At 45.8% G+C, this 15036-nt stretch overlaps 4 protein-coding genes across 4 annotated transcripts; 1 reads left to right on the top strand and 3 right to left on the bottom strand.

Moving 5' to 3' along the window:
* Positions 1–3368: 3368 nt before the first annotated feature.
* Positions 3369–4112, bottom strand: F5Y00DRAFT_273986 (uncharacterized protein). Its single transcript, XM_048013278.1, has one exon. The coding sequence runs from the start codon at positions 4048–4050 to the stop codon at positions 3523–3525; it is 528 nt and encodes a 175-aa protein (XP_047860491.1). The 5' UTR covers positions 4051–4112; the 3' UTR covers positions 3369–3522.
* A 997-nt stretch (positions 4113–5109) lies between these two features.
* On the bottom strand, positions 5110–6580 carry F5Y00DRAFT_197796 (uncharacterized protein). Its single transcript, XM_048005293.1, has 3 exons — positions 6505–6580; positions 5956–6446; positions 5110–5893 (listed from the first exon to the last, which is right to left on the bottom strand). The coding sequence occupies exons 2-3, from the start codon at positions 6131–6133 to the stop codon at positions 5295–5297; spliced, it is 777 nt and encodes a 258-aa protein (XP_047860490.1). The 5' UTR covers positions 6134–6446; positions 6505–6580; the 3' UTR covers positions 5110–5294.
* A 1317-nt stretch (positions 6581–7897) lies between these two features.
* F5Y00DRAFT_248458 (major facilitator superfamily-domain-containing protein) lies at positions 7898–11045 on the top strand. The gene is made up of 3 exons (XM_048009446.1): positions 7898–8977; positions 9051–10127; positions 10276–11045. The coding sequence occupies exons 1-3, from the start codon at positions 8584–8586 to the stop codon at positions 10578–10580; spliced, it is 1776 nt and encodes a 591-aa protein (XP_047860489.1). The 5' UTR covers positions 7898–8583; the 3' UTR covers positions 10581–11045.
* Positions 11008–14974, bottom strand: F5Y00DRAFT_248453 (P-loop containing nucleoside triphosphate hydrolase protein). The gene is made up of 2 exons (XM_048009445.1): positions 14481–14974; positions 11008–14420 (listed from the first exon to the last, which is right to left on the bottom strand). Exons 1-2 carry the CDS (start codon positions 14722–14724, stop codon positions 11248–11250), a joined length of 3417 nt encoding a protein of 1138 aa, XP_047860488.1. The 5' UTR covers positions 14725–14974; the 3' UTR covers positions 11008–11247.
* Positions 14975–15036: the final 62 nt, after the last annotated feature.

The following is a 15036-nucleotide window of genomic DNA, read 5'->3' as shown; positions in this document are numbered from 1 at the left end:
ATATGCAGTGCCGTACAGTACCGTAGCCGACAGCTTTTGGTACTTGGCTAGTTTAGTGTAATTCTTGTAATTCTTCATGGGGAATTCAATTCATGCAGTTCATGCTGACATGTACAATACAATGCATACGAGTCGAGTCGGAAACGACATGGGCATTTCCGGTCCTGGTCCGAGAGGCCAAGTCACACCGCATTACATATGAAGATGAGCCGGACTCATCCGTCATGACATTATTATTGTTGGAAGTCGGAGATTTCAGGAGCCGGTAAAAATAGCAAGGCAAGGCAAAGTAAGGCAAGGCAAGGCAAGACATACGCTATCTTATCCGTCTCTTCCGATCACTAGACGAATATTCCATCAGGGCCTAAACTAAGAGAAACCATGGGAAACCATGAGAAATGCCGTGTGTTCCCCGAATTTCCGGGTCGGCGGGTTGCAGCGATCTAAAAAGTAAAAATACCGGAGAACCAGTCTCGCTGTATGTATGTAGAGCCAGTTTAATATCTTCTTTGCGGTTCGACGATTCTCAGCCCGTTCAACTTTATTTTGAACTGACTCATGCGGCATGCGCGACATTCTAGATTGGGTAACATAGATGCGGAACGTTCGGCAGCCCGCGAGGCTTCACAGCCTGCTTTGTCGTCATCACCGATAATCGGGGTGCTGCGACTGGTACTGAGCGCTGACATGTAGTCCAGCGCCTTAATATCGGGTTCCCGCATTAACATGAGTCGGAAATCTTTTAACTACCTACCTGTGTACCTCCTAAGCCACCTATGTAATGACGAGATTTGTTCGGTATTTATTAGTACAGGAAGCGTAATTTAAACCGATCTCGAACCCCGTACGCTCCAACTTACATAGCAAACGTGCTTCTATGTATATAACAAAAAAAATAAAATAAAATAAAAGACTAAGTAGAGAACGGACCGTCGTACAGGGTATGTGAGACATGATCAAAAATGTTGCCTGCCAAGACATCGATCACATCGATCACATCGTACCGCCCCCACCATTTCTACAATTACATACAACAATAAGAATCAAGCCAAACAGGCATCCAATGACTACTCAGCAGAAGCTAAATATGAATACTTATGATTCCTAACATATTATTAAACGTACGATTTCGGGCAATACAATCCCAGTTGCTAATAGTCGGAAACGTCTCTTTGATTAATTATGTCTCGCTTCGGCTTGGCGTTTGAATTCTTTGGACTTATTGTACTAAGAGGATATTAACAACTTGATTTTGAATACACGCCTTGTTTAATATTTCAATCCCGCTTTTTACAATGCTCTTCTAGCCCCAAGATAAGTCTTCCGCCGACTATACCCCGGTATGCTATCTGGGTTAGTTTCGAATACGCGCCAAGAGCACCAAAGCCACCAACCGCGGCTACATAGGAAACATGTGGTCGAGTTTATCGCACGGTGGAACGGATAGGCCCAAAGAAACCCAAACGTACAAAATCATTCACTAGTCATGAGGGTAAAGTTAAGCAAGCCTCTTGCTAGGATCCGGGAGTACCTAAGTGCCATTCTTCTCTCACCCTAAAGTCTTCGTTTCACTTTTTCGGAATGAAAGGCCCCCGGCTACGTTATTTATCATCTTATTTATTCTATTATATGTGATAATTGTCATGAGTCTAGTTCAGAACCTTGTCGTCTAAGAAATATTCTAGACCTGAAGTTAACAGGTAGTTATCGAGATATTATGAGGCTATTGTCCTACCACACCTACAGTTCCGATGCATTTTAAAGATATCCTGGCATAAAGCGAGAGTGGTATATTTCACTGGAAGCGAAGGTAATCAATGTAGCTTCCGATTCAGTAGTTCCGGAATAGGGCGAGTGTCTTACATTCAGTAGGTAATTTAGTTAGATAATGGAATAGTTCGTAAGTCCTATATTATGAGGAGATAGGCCGTAGCTTACCCATTGTGTCGGGACTAGATGAGACATCTAGAAAAAAGGATGTGTTCAGTGTGTATACGAGCCGTAGGCTCATTAGTTAGGTTAGAGTTCCTTGCGGACCAACGAAGTTGTTTCCATACAGTTTGGTTCCACCTCGTGACGCATTGTGAATTTACTACGGGCCATACCTTTTAGTTTGGAAGTAAAAATAGGACTGCCATCGAATTATCAAAGTCCGCCGACCTTGTCTCACCTTTCAAAAGTAGCTGTGGTGAATCCTTCCTCGCATAGACTCCAACGTTGTTGGTCCCGTAGGTCCCAGGTATTCGTTTGATTTATTATAATAATAATCGCGAGGTGCGTCTTATAGTTAATACTTACCTACCTAGTGTAACGATTGTAACTCCTTGTCTTCCTTTTCTCGGGAGTGTCTGGCTATTTGCCATAGTTTATACCCGTGGTGGATGTCATACATAGAGTGAACGTCAGGATAGTGGCATTGAACTAGTAACCCTTTTGCGAGGGCGCTATGCTCCCCTTACATAGTAGATATAGTTTTGCGATCACGCCCATGCCCTGACGCTGATAGCGTTGACGTCAGTTATGTTTATGACTTACCCGCTACGGCTAACTTCTATGTAGGTATGTATACCCATAGAAGCCAAAAAAGATGTACTCGTCAGGATTCTAAGTAGAATCCTGACGGGTACGCATACCTCTCTTATTAAGCACGAATTCATCACAAGCCAAGATTCTTGTAGATGATGAGGTCAATAGGTACTGTAGAGGGTGGCATATTCTTCAAAATCCCCTTTATTACCCCCGCAAGAACACAGGAACTGATAGAATTCTGCTACATTATCTGTTTTTAAGACGCCATACTCGCTAGAGACCACGCATGAGATTGCGCAGATGATACTATTCCATCGTTTTAGTGGGAGTTTTTAAACCATTGTAAAAGAATATTGTAAAGAATTTAAGCAGTTTAGCTAGCCGTATGTAAGTATTATACGTACGTCCGTACTGTACCAGCTATAAGGGGCATAGCAAAATTATCCTTCTATTATCTGTTACATATCAAACACAAGTAAAAGGACAAATTACTTCCGTTGTCAAGCAATTAACCCGGTAAATTTATTGCTTTAAATCCGTGTACATGTATTGTTCGAAGGTAGGTACTTACATTACAGAAGTGCTCTCTTGATGTTCCTAGATAGTACAAAATACGACATATTAGGGGATGAAAGTTCAAAGATTGATTTATACTACCTAATCCCTTAGAAAAGGAACTTACTGCCCAAGAATGAAACTAAGTACGTGATAAAAAGAGTGGTGAGGCTCGTCACTTAGTTGGAGACTATAAGTAAGGAGTGTAAATTAATGTCGTTCTCGGCTATGGTAAGTAGCCAAGTCTATTCTAACCTCCCACACCGATATGTAAATAGCATGATGCCCAGACAAAACTACAATATACCCAATCTTGAAATATAGTCGCTTCGTTTACCAGGCCGCGGAGCAACATGGGACTGCCTACTCGGCGTATATGCTTCCGGTTATTAAGTTGGAAATATAAGGGTCGCAAGCGTTTGTGCCGTAAGTATGTGATCAAGAGTCGAGGCCGTTGATGTACAGGCAGTCCGACCCGCCCTCAACAAACTCAGTAGAGCCGAGCGAGCCAATAAACTCGCAAAGTTCGCCCTGAACGAAGTTCACACCGTGGCAGAACCAGTAGTCACCGTCCTGCCTCTCGCTCAGCTCGCCACGCTTAGCCTTCTCGAAAGATCCGGTGCAAGCCTTCATGCAAGAGTCCAGACTGTCGTTCTCCGGTCGAATCAAGGTCTGAGAGGCGACGGCGGGAATGCACTTGGTGTCGCACTTAACTAGACCGAGATACGGGTTTCCGAATTCCGGGGAGTCGGGGCTGTAAGGGGGGCATTGGCAGAAAGAGTTGTAGTCTGGGTATCCCGTCGTCTGGTTAGGGTTCTCGCAAGTAGTTCCGGTTGATTCGGACGCCGCCACGGGTGTCGGCAAGTCATCTCGCCTCAGCACGGCACCACCTGCAGCAGCGGTACTGGCCAAGGTGGACAGGAGGCAAAGGCCAAACCAAAACGAGGTGCTGTTGTTCCGGAGCATTTTGTTTGATTTGATTTGATTCGATTCGATTGGGGTTGATGTTGATTAGATATTGATGAAGCGATTGTGGGTAGTAAAACGAAAGTTGTCTGCTGTGCTGATGAAGAAGAATTACAACTTTCGAGCGAAGACTTCTAGAACTTATATATCATGATCGACTACCGGCTGAACCTGATGACACGCCGGGAGGCTTTGAAGATCTCAGCCGTTAACATCCTTACAAGGAATCGTCAATGGATCTACAAATAGAATATATCACTATAGACTGGTGCTCTGATTGGTTGTCTTCTACGAGTTGTCATAAAACAGCCTATATAATCCGCAGTTCGCCAATTCATGCTCAGCTCAAGAATCCTTCGGTTATCGGCAAGGCCATGCACAATTGGCGGAGGCGCTCAATGAAAGTGATGCCAAGAGGGTTGGAGCTACATAAAACTTACATAGCCCCAATTGTCCAGCTTCTCGGTAGGGTAATGTAATACGACGATGAATTTTGTTCACTTACAGAAGTTTCATTTTTTTGAATGCAACTTGAGACATTGCCAACTATACTGGAAGCATTACACTTGAATAGAGTACAACGTTGCAGCTAAGTATAAGAACCTGCCACTCTCGTACGTAGAAACTGTTCCGTCCTTCTACCTACTGAGGCTCATGGCACCCTGTTTAACAAGGGCATATGAGCTACTACAGCCGTGTCATAAATCCCTATTGGTACCTCGCAGCGAATTTCATGTCATTCAAACATCGTATAGCTAAGACCAAGCCTTAAACTAGTATACGACGAGCTTGGCGTAATCTATATACATCGACCTCTATAGTAACATCTCAGCCGACGCTATTACTGACCGGGTGCGCATTGGACGCGTATACGACGCGATGTGTCGAAAGAGAGATTGTCGAAATTTATAACTTGTATTGCTTGTCCGGGCTAAGAATAGTTCTCTAATAAGGTGGTTACATTTTCATATAACTCCAGGAAAACAAGTCAATTATAAAAGTCTTGTCGTATTGCGGACGAAGGATAGTTTACCTAGGTTAGCCGTAATAAATCTATCATGCGTGTAATGCTTAATCCAATTCGTCTATCGACATTCTTAGCTATCATGTTTCTAACAATCTTGATCCCTGGCTAATTCTAGAAATATTCAAGTACCATCAAGCTGTATCCGTGCCACGTCCAGCCACACTCCATATTGGGTAGCTTAGGTTGTGAATCATACGGTCTTCAATCTTCCTCTTCATCATTTTTGCCCGTTATGTGTATCCTTCCCATTGATCTCTCTGCGGCCGTGACTCGTTGAAAGGTCAATGTCATCTGCGCCATCGAGCCATTGCTCCATCTTCTCGTATAATTCCAACCGTGCTATATCTAAAGACCCAGATTCCGGACCTTGAATAGTTGGGAGAGAAGCGTCGATATCGTGTCCGAGTATGCTTTGAGCTGCACCAAGATACTTATACCCTTCTGGGTACCTGTCGAGTGCGTCCTTGGGGAAGCTTGGAGAAGCCTTGCCGTCGACAGGAACAATCTTGTCTTTCTCGTATATTAGCTTGACGTACTTAACTTTCCAAGCATTGGCATCCGAGTCACGGAAACAGAAGAAGTGAAACCGACAGTCGCAGTCCACGTCGAATATGACCGGTTCGAGTCCTACGCCGCCGCTCTCTCCCATCTTAAATCGTTGGGTTATAGTTGCCTTCATCTTGCCAACTGCTCGGAGCGTCGACAAGTTGAGCTCTACGAGAGTACCGCATTCGCGATGCATGATGAAGTCGCCGTTTGACTTTCCCTCTTTCGACTTTTGAATAAAGCTGTCAATGGGCTGACGCTTACTCCATGCTGGACGAGACTAGTTAACCTTGCTATGTTCCCAGTCTTAAAATCAAAGGGTAGCTACTAACTCGTCCAAACGAACGCGTCATCAGAGAAAAGGGAGCGGAAATTCTTCCATTCCGATGCATCGCGATATATGGGCCAGCCCTTGCATAATTCGGCCACAGCTAGTCTAGCTAGGATATCGTTTTCTCTACCGTTTATGTGAGAATAAACCTTGGCCTGAGGATCGTCTGGCGTAGTCATTTTCAAGGATATTTCACCGTGCTCAAGATACAGAAAGATGATAGAGGGGGATATATATAGACAAATAGGACTCAACTCTTCCGAAATATGATTGAGAGGAAGATATAGAGATTACCTTTTCTGACTGTCACTCTGGCTGAACACTCCTAGACCTGAAGGCGGGACGTCCTAACCTTTAATATAGCCCGTCCATCATCTCGTGCGCCTCGCAGCAACCCTTTTTCTTCTTTGCCAAACCCGGAGATATGCAAAAGCCTGTCCTCGCCCGAAGAGGCGTTCTGCTTGTTACGGCTCGTACGGGAGGTCGTCAGGCCTGTAATACGGGCCTCATCAGTAACTGGTGATATCACGGCAAGTAGCCGCCAGCATACTCGCCATGACTAGGGAGCCAAATTTAGGTGCATATAACAATAGATGTAATAGTGCCCAAAGGTAATGATTGATTTTTTCGCCTACCCAGGTAGATAGGAGGTTATGTTCTGGTTGTCTGCTGGAAGAATGGCGTAAATAGGACCCAATTATCAGTCTCGCAGAGCTGTTTGATAACCTGCCAGATATTTCTAACATGGTCTCTTGAGAAGTACCGGAATCTAAGAGAGGAGCTCCAATACGCCCAGGCTCATTACAAGGCAGTTATGCGCTTCGTCCCATCTTCCCAGTCGGTCTATCCGGGCACTAAAGGCTGGTCGGAAATGTAAACAGTAACCAAGAGAATTACCCAGAAGATGGTGTCACAGGCATGCCGAGGCTTGATCTAGTAAAGGGGAGCGATACACCGACACGTGTTTCGTGGTAAACGCATCCGTCACACCGGTAGGTTGCGTCGAAGAGGCCTGCATGAGATCAAGATCGGGTTTCAATCCGACTTGTCTATCGATCGTGGTTGGAGCGTTTCCGTCCCGTATACCTTATCAATCCCATGTTAATGGCACATGCTCTGGTAAAAAATCCATGTTTGTCGGTGAGGCATTCCACGGTGTCCATGTACGATCCCGTTCACTCGGTAGCTCGCATTTTCCACGGGATAGCGTAAACGGTATCCCGAGATATGTTATACTTGAATTCGGTAACCTATCGTCTCTTCGGCATAGGCGACATTCTCGATAGCGAATGTAATGTGGCATCCCGAGAATCATTTAGGACTTTACTTCTTGGGACGAAAATTAGGTATGGAATTGCTTTTGCGCCGACTCAGTATTCTTCATCCGTTGAATTAACCATGTCGCTTTTAACATGTCAAACAAACGTCTGAAAGCGGCTTGTAATCCCTTTAGTACGGATTACGTGGGGGTGGGGGCCCGGCCTTTTATTAAATGGACGTTCTTTGATCCGTAAATATATATTTGGTATTTGGTAAGATTGCTCGCCGGGGGAGAATCCTATAACCTATTCATAGGGCCGGGAGTTTGTTGAGAAATCTTACCCACCCTTGTCACTCTTAAAATCATTGCAATTAAGGGTCCTTGCATCTATCCCTGCGTATGCCAAGTAATTGAACTCCGATCACATCTGAAGAGAGTACCTACTATTGAATACCATAGTTCTAAATTATGACGTTAGGTACTTACGTACTTACATAGTATGTCTATTTATAAGTACCTTATGTATATCTCTTATAGAGGTATCGAAGGTTAAACATCTTGTGTAATATCCTTGATAGCTATTTCAAGACTTTAACATACACGTGAACGACATACATCGGTAATAAAGAAGAGTTCATAAAGAAAAGAGGTATGAATGGGTAGTTAGTTAGGTACGACTAAACCGCTTTAGATTTAGGGTCGAGCTGTAAGATCCGGTCCGGGCCGGTATTATGCTTGCGGCATTCATGATATACGTAAGCAGGCCTTTATCAATTGTACCTACATAATGTATGTAAGAGTAAGCGCTAGTACTATGTACATAATAAGTCCATCAACTCGTAACCTTATCTATCGGTTTCCATGATACATGCATGGAATCGACAATACCTAATGCGTGTAAGATCCTTCTTTGTTCTCACGGTGATCCTTGTAAGAAACATGGAAAAAAGAAACATGAAAAAAAGGATGAAAAAGAGGCAGGTAAACAAACTTCTTGCCTCCCCTGTACGAAGAACTTACCAATCGCTTATGAAGTATCCACGATGTGGGCATCTAACATCATGTTGTCTAATATTTCCTGGCTTCTGACGAGAGATGGCCCTGTCAAATTTTTTGGCGCCGAAAAATAGTTCCTCTCCTGCCTAGCTCAAATGTAAGCATGGCCGCATAGTGATCTTTTTTCTTTTTTCTTTTTTTTCTCTTTTTTTCTTCTTCCTCCTCCTCTTTTCATACGCCCGGGAGATTTCTCTCGTACGTCCAATTTTATGTACTATATTTTACGGCAGCTCGGTCCTGAGGATTACCTCGGAACTCGTCAATATCTTAAGCACGCCAACCTTAAGACGCTACTAGATCCACCTAACGAGGATGGCGGTTAGCGGACACGGTGGTGTTAGCTCTAGTGCTTCTAGTGCCACAGCGGCGCCTGTTACGAGCCAAGAGAATAATATTATCAACGAACCAGTAAGGCTGCCGCATGATGGCGCCGTGCCGTCACAGTCTGGTATAACTTCCGACCCGGATGGTCCGTTTCTGACTAGCCGAGCCGGAACCCTGTCCCCAACCCAAGACGACTCCTGGACGAGCAGCGATGAAAAGGATAGCGGTGGCAGGAGGATGGATGAGCAGGTAGAAGAAGAGAAGGGTACTAAAAGTCGAGATTTGGCGAGGACTGATACGAACAAGTCTATCGCCGAAACGCTTTCCTTGCCTCGGGAAATCCTATTCATTTTTGTCATTTGCCTTGCGCAACTCTTTACGCGTACGTCCCTCGCTTCCACTACGGTGAAATCCACGACTTAATTTTTGCTCTAGCTAATGAATTGTATGTAAAGAGGGTGGCCTTGGTCAAACCATAAGCATCATCCACACCATCGGTGAACATTTCGGTATCACGAATCCTGGAGAACTAAGTTGGTTTATGGCCGGCTATAGCTTAACCATAGGCACATTTATCCTTTTCTCGGGAAGGCTGGGCGATGTCTTCGGTCACAAGACCCTGTTCCTTATCGGTATGGGTTGGTATTCCGTCTGGTCCATAGTTTGTGGGCTTTCCGTCTATTCGAATCACGTCCTTTTTATATTCGGTCGTGTTCTACAGGGAATCGGTCCCGCTATCATCCTTCCGAACGGATTGGCTATCCTTGGTGTTACGTACGCACCCGGACGACGTAAGGAGATGGTATTCGCCATTTTCGGCGCAATGGCACCGACTGGCTCTGTCATCGGCTCCCTATTCGCTGCTATCCTCGCTCTTGCCTGGTGGCCTTGGGCATTCTGGGTTTTTGGCATTGTTCTCGCTGCAACTGTCGTCATAGGCTACTACGTAATCCCGGAAGCTTCGAACAGGCATCACGCCCAGCCCAAAGGCTTGAGGAATATACTACGAGAGCTCGATCTTGTAGGGACAGCCCTCGGCGTGGGTGGTCTGGTCCTCGTCAATTTTGCGTGGAATCAGGGCCCAGTTGTAGGCTGGGATAAGCCTTACGTTTATGTTTTGCTCATCGTTGGATTGCTACTTCTTGCCGCCTTCTTCGTATTTGAACTAAAATTCGCTGAATACCCTCTTATCCCCTTTAATGCCTTCTCCTACGAAGTATCCTTCGTCTTAGCTGCTATAACATGTGGGTGGTCTTGCTTTGGCATCTGGTTCTTCTACTCCTGGGAATTCCTGCTCGTTCTTCGAAGAGTACCGCCCCTGTTGGCCACGGCCATGTTCATTCCAACCGTTATTTCCGGAATTTTCGCTGCCCTCTTCACGGGTTATACTCTACATCGCCTTAAACCGCCTATGGTCATGACTATGGCTCTTGTTTTCTTTACGACGGGTATCATCATCCTCGCGACCTGCCCTGTTGAGCAGGTTTACTGGGCCCAGTTTTTTGTCTCTGGCATTGTCATGCCTTGGGGGAGTAAGTAATATTGGCAGTTCTTTTTTACCCCTTTTTATTTATCTTGGGAACCAGTACTTCCACTCCTATGCTAATCAAGGACTTGATATTTCTCACAAATAATTTGGGCCCCAACTTCCTTACCAGAAGTAACTAATTCTTGGTATAGTGGACATGAGCTTCCCCGCCGGGACCCTTATACTCTCCGATGCGGTACCACGAAAGCACCAAGGCATTGCTGCGAGCTTAGTTAATACCGTAGTCAACTACAGCATTTCGTTAGGGCTAGGCTTCGCAGGTACGGTCGAGACGCAAGTCAACAATGGTGGGACAACCCCAGGAGATATCCTAAAAGGATACCGAGGGGCATATTACATGGGCATCGGGCTTGCGAGTGCAGGCGTGCTCGTGTGTGTTGCTTTCGTTGCTAAAAGTAGGAGCCGAAAAGGTGCTGCCAACCAAGATACCCCTTGAAATTTTGTCATAACCAGGACGGCTTTATGCTACGTTACGTACCTATTACTATTCCCCTTCGACGTATTGAGGTTTGAAGGAGCAAAGATCCCGCAAGTTACCTTGTATAACTCGAATCTACTTGGTGAGCCCTGGGCCATTTTCATTAATACTTAACGCCAAGATACATCGGCAGTATCAAGAGCAACGCAAGTCAACTTAGACGATCAAATCTTACGGGGGTTCTGGATACTGGGTACCTAGGTGGTAATATCTTTTATCTAGGACATGCGATATATTACGCTACGTACCTATTTACATTTATACTGAGATCATGATGTTCGGCGGCGGCAACACTTGATAGACCATGGGCCTGCTGAAAAATAGAGGGATAGGCATATATTGATTGACACAATAGATTCCAGTACACCTAAAGGTACTTTGAGGATCAGATAAATAAAAGCCGTTGCGGCTTCTTTCGTCGTATACCTATATATGTGATCTTAGATCTATGTGAATGAACTATGATAGCCGTATCCGTGGTTTGTAGCAAGCCAACCTCCTTTGGAACGCAACTTCACCCAGCGCTCAAACGCCCCTTTAATGCATTACGTTGTGTAAAACGTTTATGGTCACGAACTATGTACATATATAAATGAAGCCACAATTCTCCAGACAGAACTTGAGTTCAGTCGGAGTTGTCATCATTCTCAGGTTCTCCGGAATCCTGTACGTTACGGCCCGCGGTATCTTGCCTGCGAGTAGCGAAATATGCGATTGCATCCCATCCTCTACCGCCTGTCCGCATCACGAGATGTGGGTTGATATCTGCTGTGAAGTATCGTTCTCGCCTTGTACTAGCTCGGGCGCCGCCCTCTATTGCTGAGTACGCGCTCCTCGTTGTGCGCATGCGCTTCCTTCCTGGCTGTCCACCTTCGCTGAGGAGACTGCTGCGAGAAACCCTTTCTTGTTGGAGCCTCTGATCGTATGCCACAATGCCGCGTACGTATGGCGCAATATCAAGGCTGATCGTCTTCATGGTTCCGTCAAATACTGAGGGCTCAAGATAACCCCCAGCTATATTCTTCCCCGAAGCGGCGATAGGGTCGAAGGCGAGGCTATAATCCAAGCGCACAACGGCCGGCTCCGTACGCGGCGGGTCGCTGAGATAGGCTTCTAGTTTGGTGGTGATCTGGGCTTCGCCTAATGGTCTACATACGTCTCTGGTCCCGTCAAGCGTCTGAACATCCCTTAGCTTGTTTTTACTAAGATCCTTCAAGGCTGTGGACACGTCTAGACCCGTCGTGTCGTATCGGACCAAAGGGAATGCCTCAAGTAACTGCCGACCCACAATGAAATCTTCTCTTGTCTTTGTCGGAATATGGGGGGTCGAGGCGTCCATAGAAACCTGGTTAGGTATATCCGAGAAATCTGACGAGCCTACATCTGCATCGCTCATGAAGCCGGCAAATGATTCTATTGACTTGAAAAGTTCAAGCCGTTCTTTAGCGGACGACCCTCGCTCGGTGGCTATTGTCGCCCAAGAAACAAAATCGTCGTATGGGCACGATTCATACGCATCGAAAGACCAGTTGCAGAAAGCTTGCTGGTGCAACTCCTCCTGTGCCGAACGAAGAAACGAATTACTAACGGCAGCATCTCTATTTAACCAACCCATACCAGTTTGGTAAGTATCCTGACTGATAACCCGGATGGTATCTCCTCCCTCGTCAACATCGCTGCCCTTAGGCCATCTAGGATAAAACCAGTTGAAGCCTCCTTGCGCATCTCCAACTCCAATCTGACACCAGTAATTGAGCTCAGTGATAGAAGCGCGGAGATCATGGCCGCGTGAGTCGTAGAGCGTTTCCACTGCGTGTCGTCGGAGGGCATGACCTTCATTCGCGGCAATCAAAAGTAGTAAGTCGACAGCTAGGTCCTTGGCCGGACTAGAGAAGCGGAATATGCCATGCAGGTTCAAACTCTGCAGGGGAACCAAGGACTCGTCGTTGCAGGTCATGACAAAAGGACGCTTAGATTGTAAAATCATAGAGATAACTGTGGTCCAAAATTGTTTATCCTCTTCATAGAGGACGTCGACTTCTTCCAGCAGGATTAGAGACTGCTTTTGCGGTTTAGAAGGCTTCTTTACCTCCTTTACGCCAGACAAATTTGCTGACTTGACTGGCCTTTGCGCTGGATCTGGGTTTGGTTTGAAGAAAGCTGTCATCGTGCTTCGTTTGCTAGATTTTAGGTCCCGATCTACCTCGTCTTCGGGGACTACTCCTTCTCGTTGCGAATCGCTTTTGTGGTGACGCTGGACGAGATGGTTCCGTGTCATATCTCCAACCTTCTCTAGGACGTCTTTGCCGTTCCTTCTAGCCCCTGCGTTAATCTCGAATACTTCGAAGTCAAGCTCCTTAGCAATGGCATACACGGTAGCAGTTTTGCCGCAACCGTGCGGGCCGCTGAGAACTACAGCATTAATAAAGCGACCACCATCTCGAGAGTCTCGATGAGAACCAGACCGCATAATTGTCTTCTTCGCATTACCATGGCTGCTGATTGCCGAGTAGTCTCCTACCGCGTCTGATATCTCGCTAAGTTCATCTGCTTCCTCGTCGCTGGAAACAATGAAATCATCTGATTTTTTCTTTCTTTTGCCTTTACCTTTCGTTGGGGCGGTTGGCTTGAGCTTTGTTCCAGAATCTATCGTACCAGTGTCCACGGCCAACACTTTTAGGTTTTCTAACCAATCGCGTAGTAACTCGGCTTCCCGGCCGCTCTGGAGCACTCGTTCCGCTGATGAGGGTGCATACTTCTGTGCCCAAGAGCTCGTCTCACAAGTCGACCTATCAAAAGCGGACAAACCTTTCTCGATAGAATTGTAGGCGTGCGCGATTGCCGGGTGTGTCTTCGGATCATCGCCATATCGATGGAGAGTTTTCAATTCGCCAAAAATCCGCGCCTGGAGATTCTTTCCACTTTCGAAATGCCTTCTAGGAATTCGTAAGACTGCAGGAGGAGGATGAAACTCGTCATTGTCGTGAGCCTTTAATTCTCCAGCCAACTGCTTCAAATTTAAGTTCGACACAACCTCATTTAAAATAGATTCTGATTCGCTAATTCGAACTTGCTGCCCTTTCGCCTTTCGTTTCTTCAGAAGGTATTCAGAGGACACATCTTCACAAGTCCCGTAAGGTCGGGGTATATCGCCCCGTACGTGTGCCGTCTCTTTCGACGGCCAAGCCGGATGCTGTGCGCCTGGTACCTTGACATTGTTGCCGTGGCTCGTACCGGGAGCCGGGAAATTGAACTTGGGTGGTACTGGTCGAATATGTTTTGATGAGCTGGGAGTCGAGCTGAAAAATACCTGTCTTTTGACTGCTGATGTTGTCGTAGGCTTAGTTTTTTCCCTTTCTTCTGTAGCAGTGCTAGGTTTCGGTTTTCCTTGAAAGAACGGATGGGTGGGTTTGTCAGGTGTTATATCGGTCTTGGATGGAGCGGGTTGAAATGCCTTCTCTCCTGGTATACACTTGGTAATACCCTTTCGCTGGGTGCCTTCTTCTTGTATGTCTAGGCCGCTGCTAGGCTGCTCATTTGTATCTCGGCTCGAGGGGGGTGTATTGGGAAGAGCATCTAACCCTTGGGAATTTGCTAAAATCTCGTTGATCTTTTGTGCTATTCTGGCTCGGGAAGTATCGTCACCCTGGCCGTAACGTATCGAAGCTAAAAAAGTCTTAGGTTTTCGAGTGCGCTTCGCATTCTTTTTATTTATAGCCGGTTGGGATCTTGGAGGAGAGCCGATAGTTCCAGTTGCGAGATTCAGTTTCAGCACCTTTGGTGGCTTGGATGAGGAACCTGTGCTATTAGTAAGTATTATGCTTTCTCAACACCACATCCCTACTAGGTCTCTCGTACCTAAAGGAATATCTCTGACATTGTCAGTTTGCTGATGTTTCCTCTTGCGCTTGCCCTTGTCCGACAGAGGAGTTGAGTCGGTGTTGTCATCAGCCGATTTAGGACTACAGGAAGGGTCTGGCGTAACAGGGGTTACATTGTTGAACGGATTATCTTTGGAATAATTCTTTGGTGCTTTGAAAAAAGGATGTATTTTCTTATTTCCAGGGTCGACAACGTCGCCATTTTCAACCATGGCGACCATTGTGACGGCAATAATGATAGCTGCGATAGAGCACAACGAGCTACTATCGATAGAGCTCTCACGTCCGTAGACACGAAGGAAAGACTCAATAAACAGCAGCGTGCCTAATCATTCTTTGGATATTATAAATAGAAACGTAGGTTATAAGTTATGTATAGTGTAGGATATTGTTGTCTGTCGGCGAGTAGGTGGTGATTGAGTGATAAGATAGAGTGCGTAGTGAGTGACCTTTCTCATTATTAAATTTACATGAATTAGAATAACTCTAGTAATCGCGTCTAAGTAATCGCGTTCAACGCGACTGCATCATTG

The sequence above is a fragment of the Daldinia vernicosa genome (assembly GCF_022497035.1).
Source record: "Daldinia vernicosa strain CBS 139.73 unplaced genomic scaffold F5Y00scaffold_72, whole genome shotgun sequence".
Classification (NCBI taxonomy): Eukaryota; Fungi; Ascomycota; class Sordariomycetes; order Xylariales; family Hypoxylaceae; genus Daldinia; species Daldinia vernicosa.
The sequence above is the reverse complement of the archived record's forward strand: the minus strand, read 5'-3'. Positions and strand labels throughout refer to the sequence as shown.

Excerpts from the sequence above, each read along its gene's own strand:
- F5Y00DRAFT_273986 (XM_048013278.1), bottom strand. The coding sequence starts at position 4,050 with ATGCTCCGGAACAACAGCACCTCGTTTTGGTTTGGCCTTTGCCTCCTG.
- F5Y00DRAFT_197796 (XM_048005293.1), bottom strand. The coding sequence starts at position 6,133 with ATGACTACGCCAGACGATCCTCAGGCCAAGGTTTATTCTCACATAAAC. Across the intron at positions 5,894-5,955 it reads TGACGCGTTCGTTTGGACGA|CATGGAGTAAGCGTCAGCCC; the intron begins GTTAGTAGCTAC and ends AGTCTCGTCCAG.
- F5Y00DRAFT_248458 (XM_048009446.1), top strand. The coding sequence starts at position 8,584 with ATGGCGGTTAGCGGACACGGTGGTGTTAGCTCTAGTGCTTCTAGTGCC. Across the intron at positions 8,978-9,050 it reads CCTTGCGCAACTCTTTACGC|AGGGTGGCCTTGGTCAAACC; the intron begins GTACGTCCCTCG and ends TTGTATGTAAAG. Across the intron at positions 10,128-10,275 it reads CATTGTCATGCCTTGGGGGA|TGGACATGAGCTTCCCCGCC; the intron begins GTAAGTAATATT and ends TTCTTGGTATAG.
- F5Y00DRAFT_248453 (XM_048009445.1), bottom strand. The coding sequence starts at position 14,724 with ATGGTCGCCATGGTTGAAAATGGCGACGTTGTCGACCCTGGAAATAAG. Across the intron at positions 14,421-14,480 it reads TGTCAGAGATATTCCTTTAG|GTTCCTCATCCAAGCCACCA; the intron begins GTACGAGAGACC and ends CTAATAGCACAG.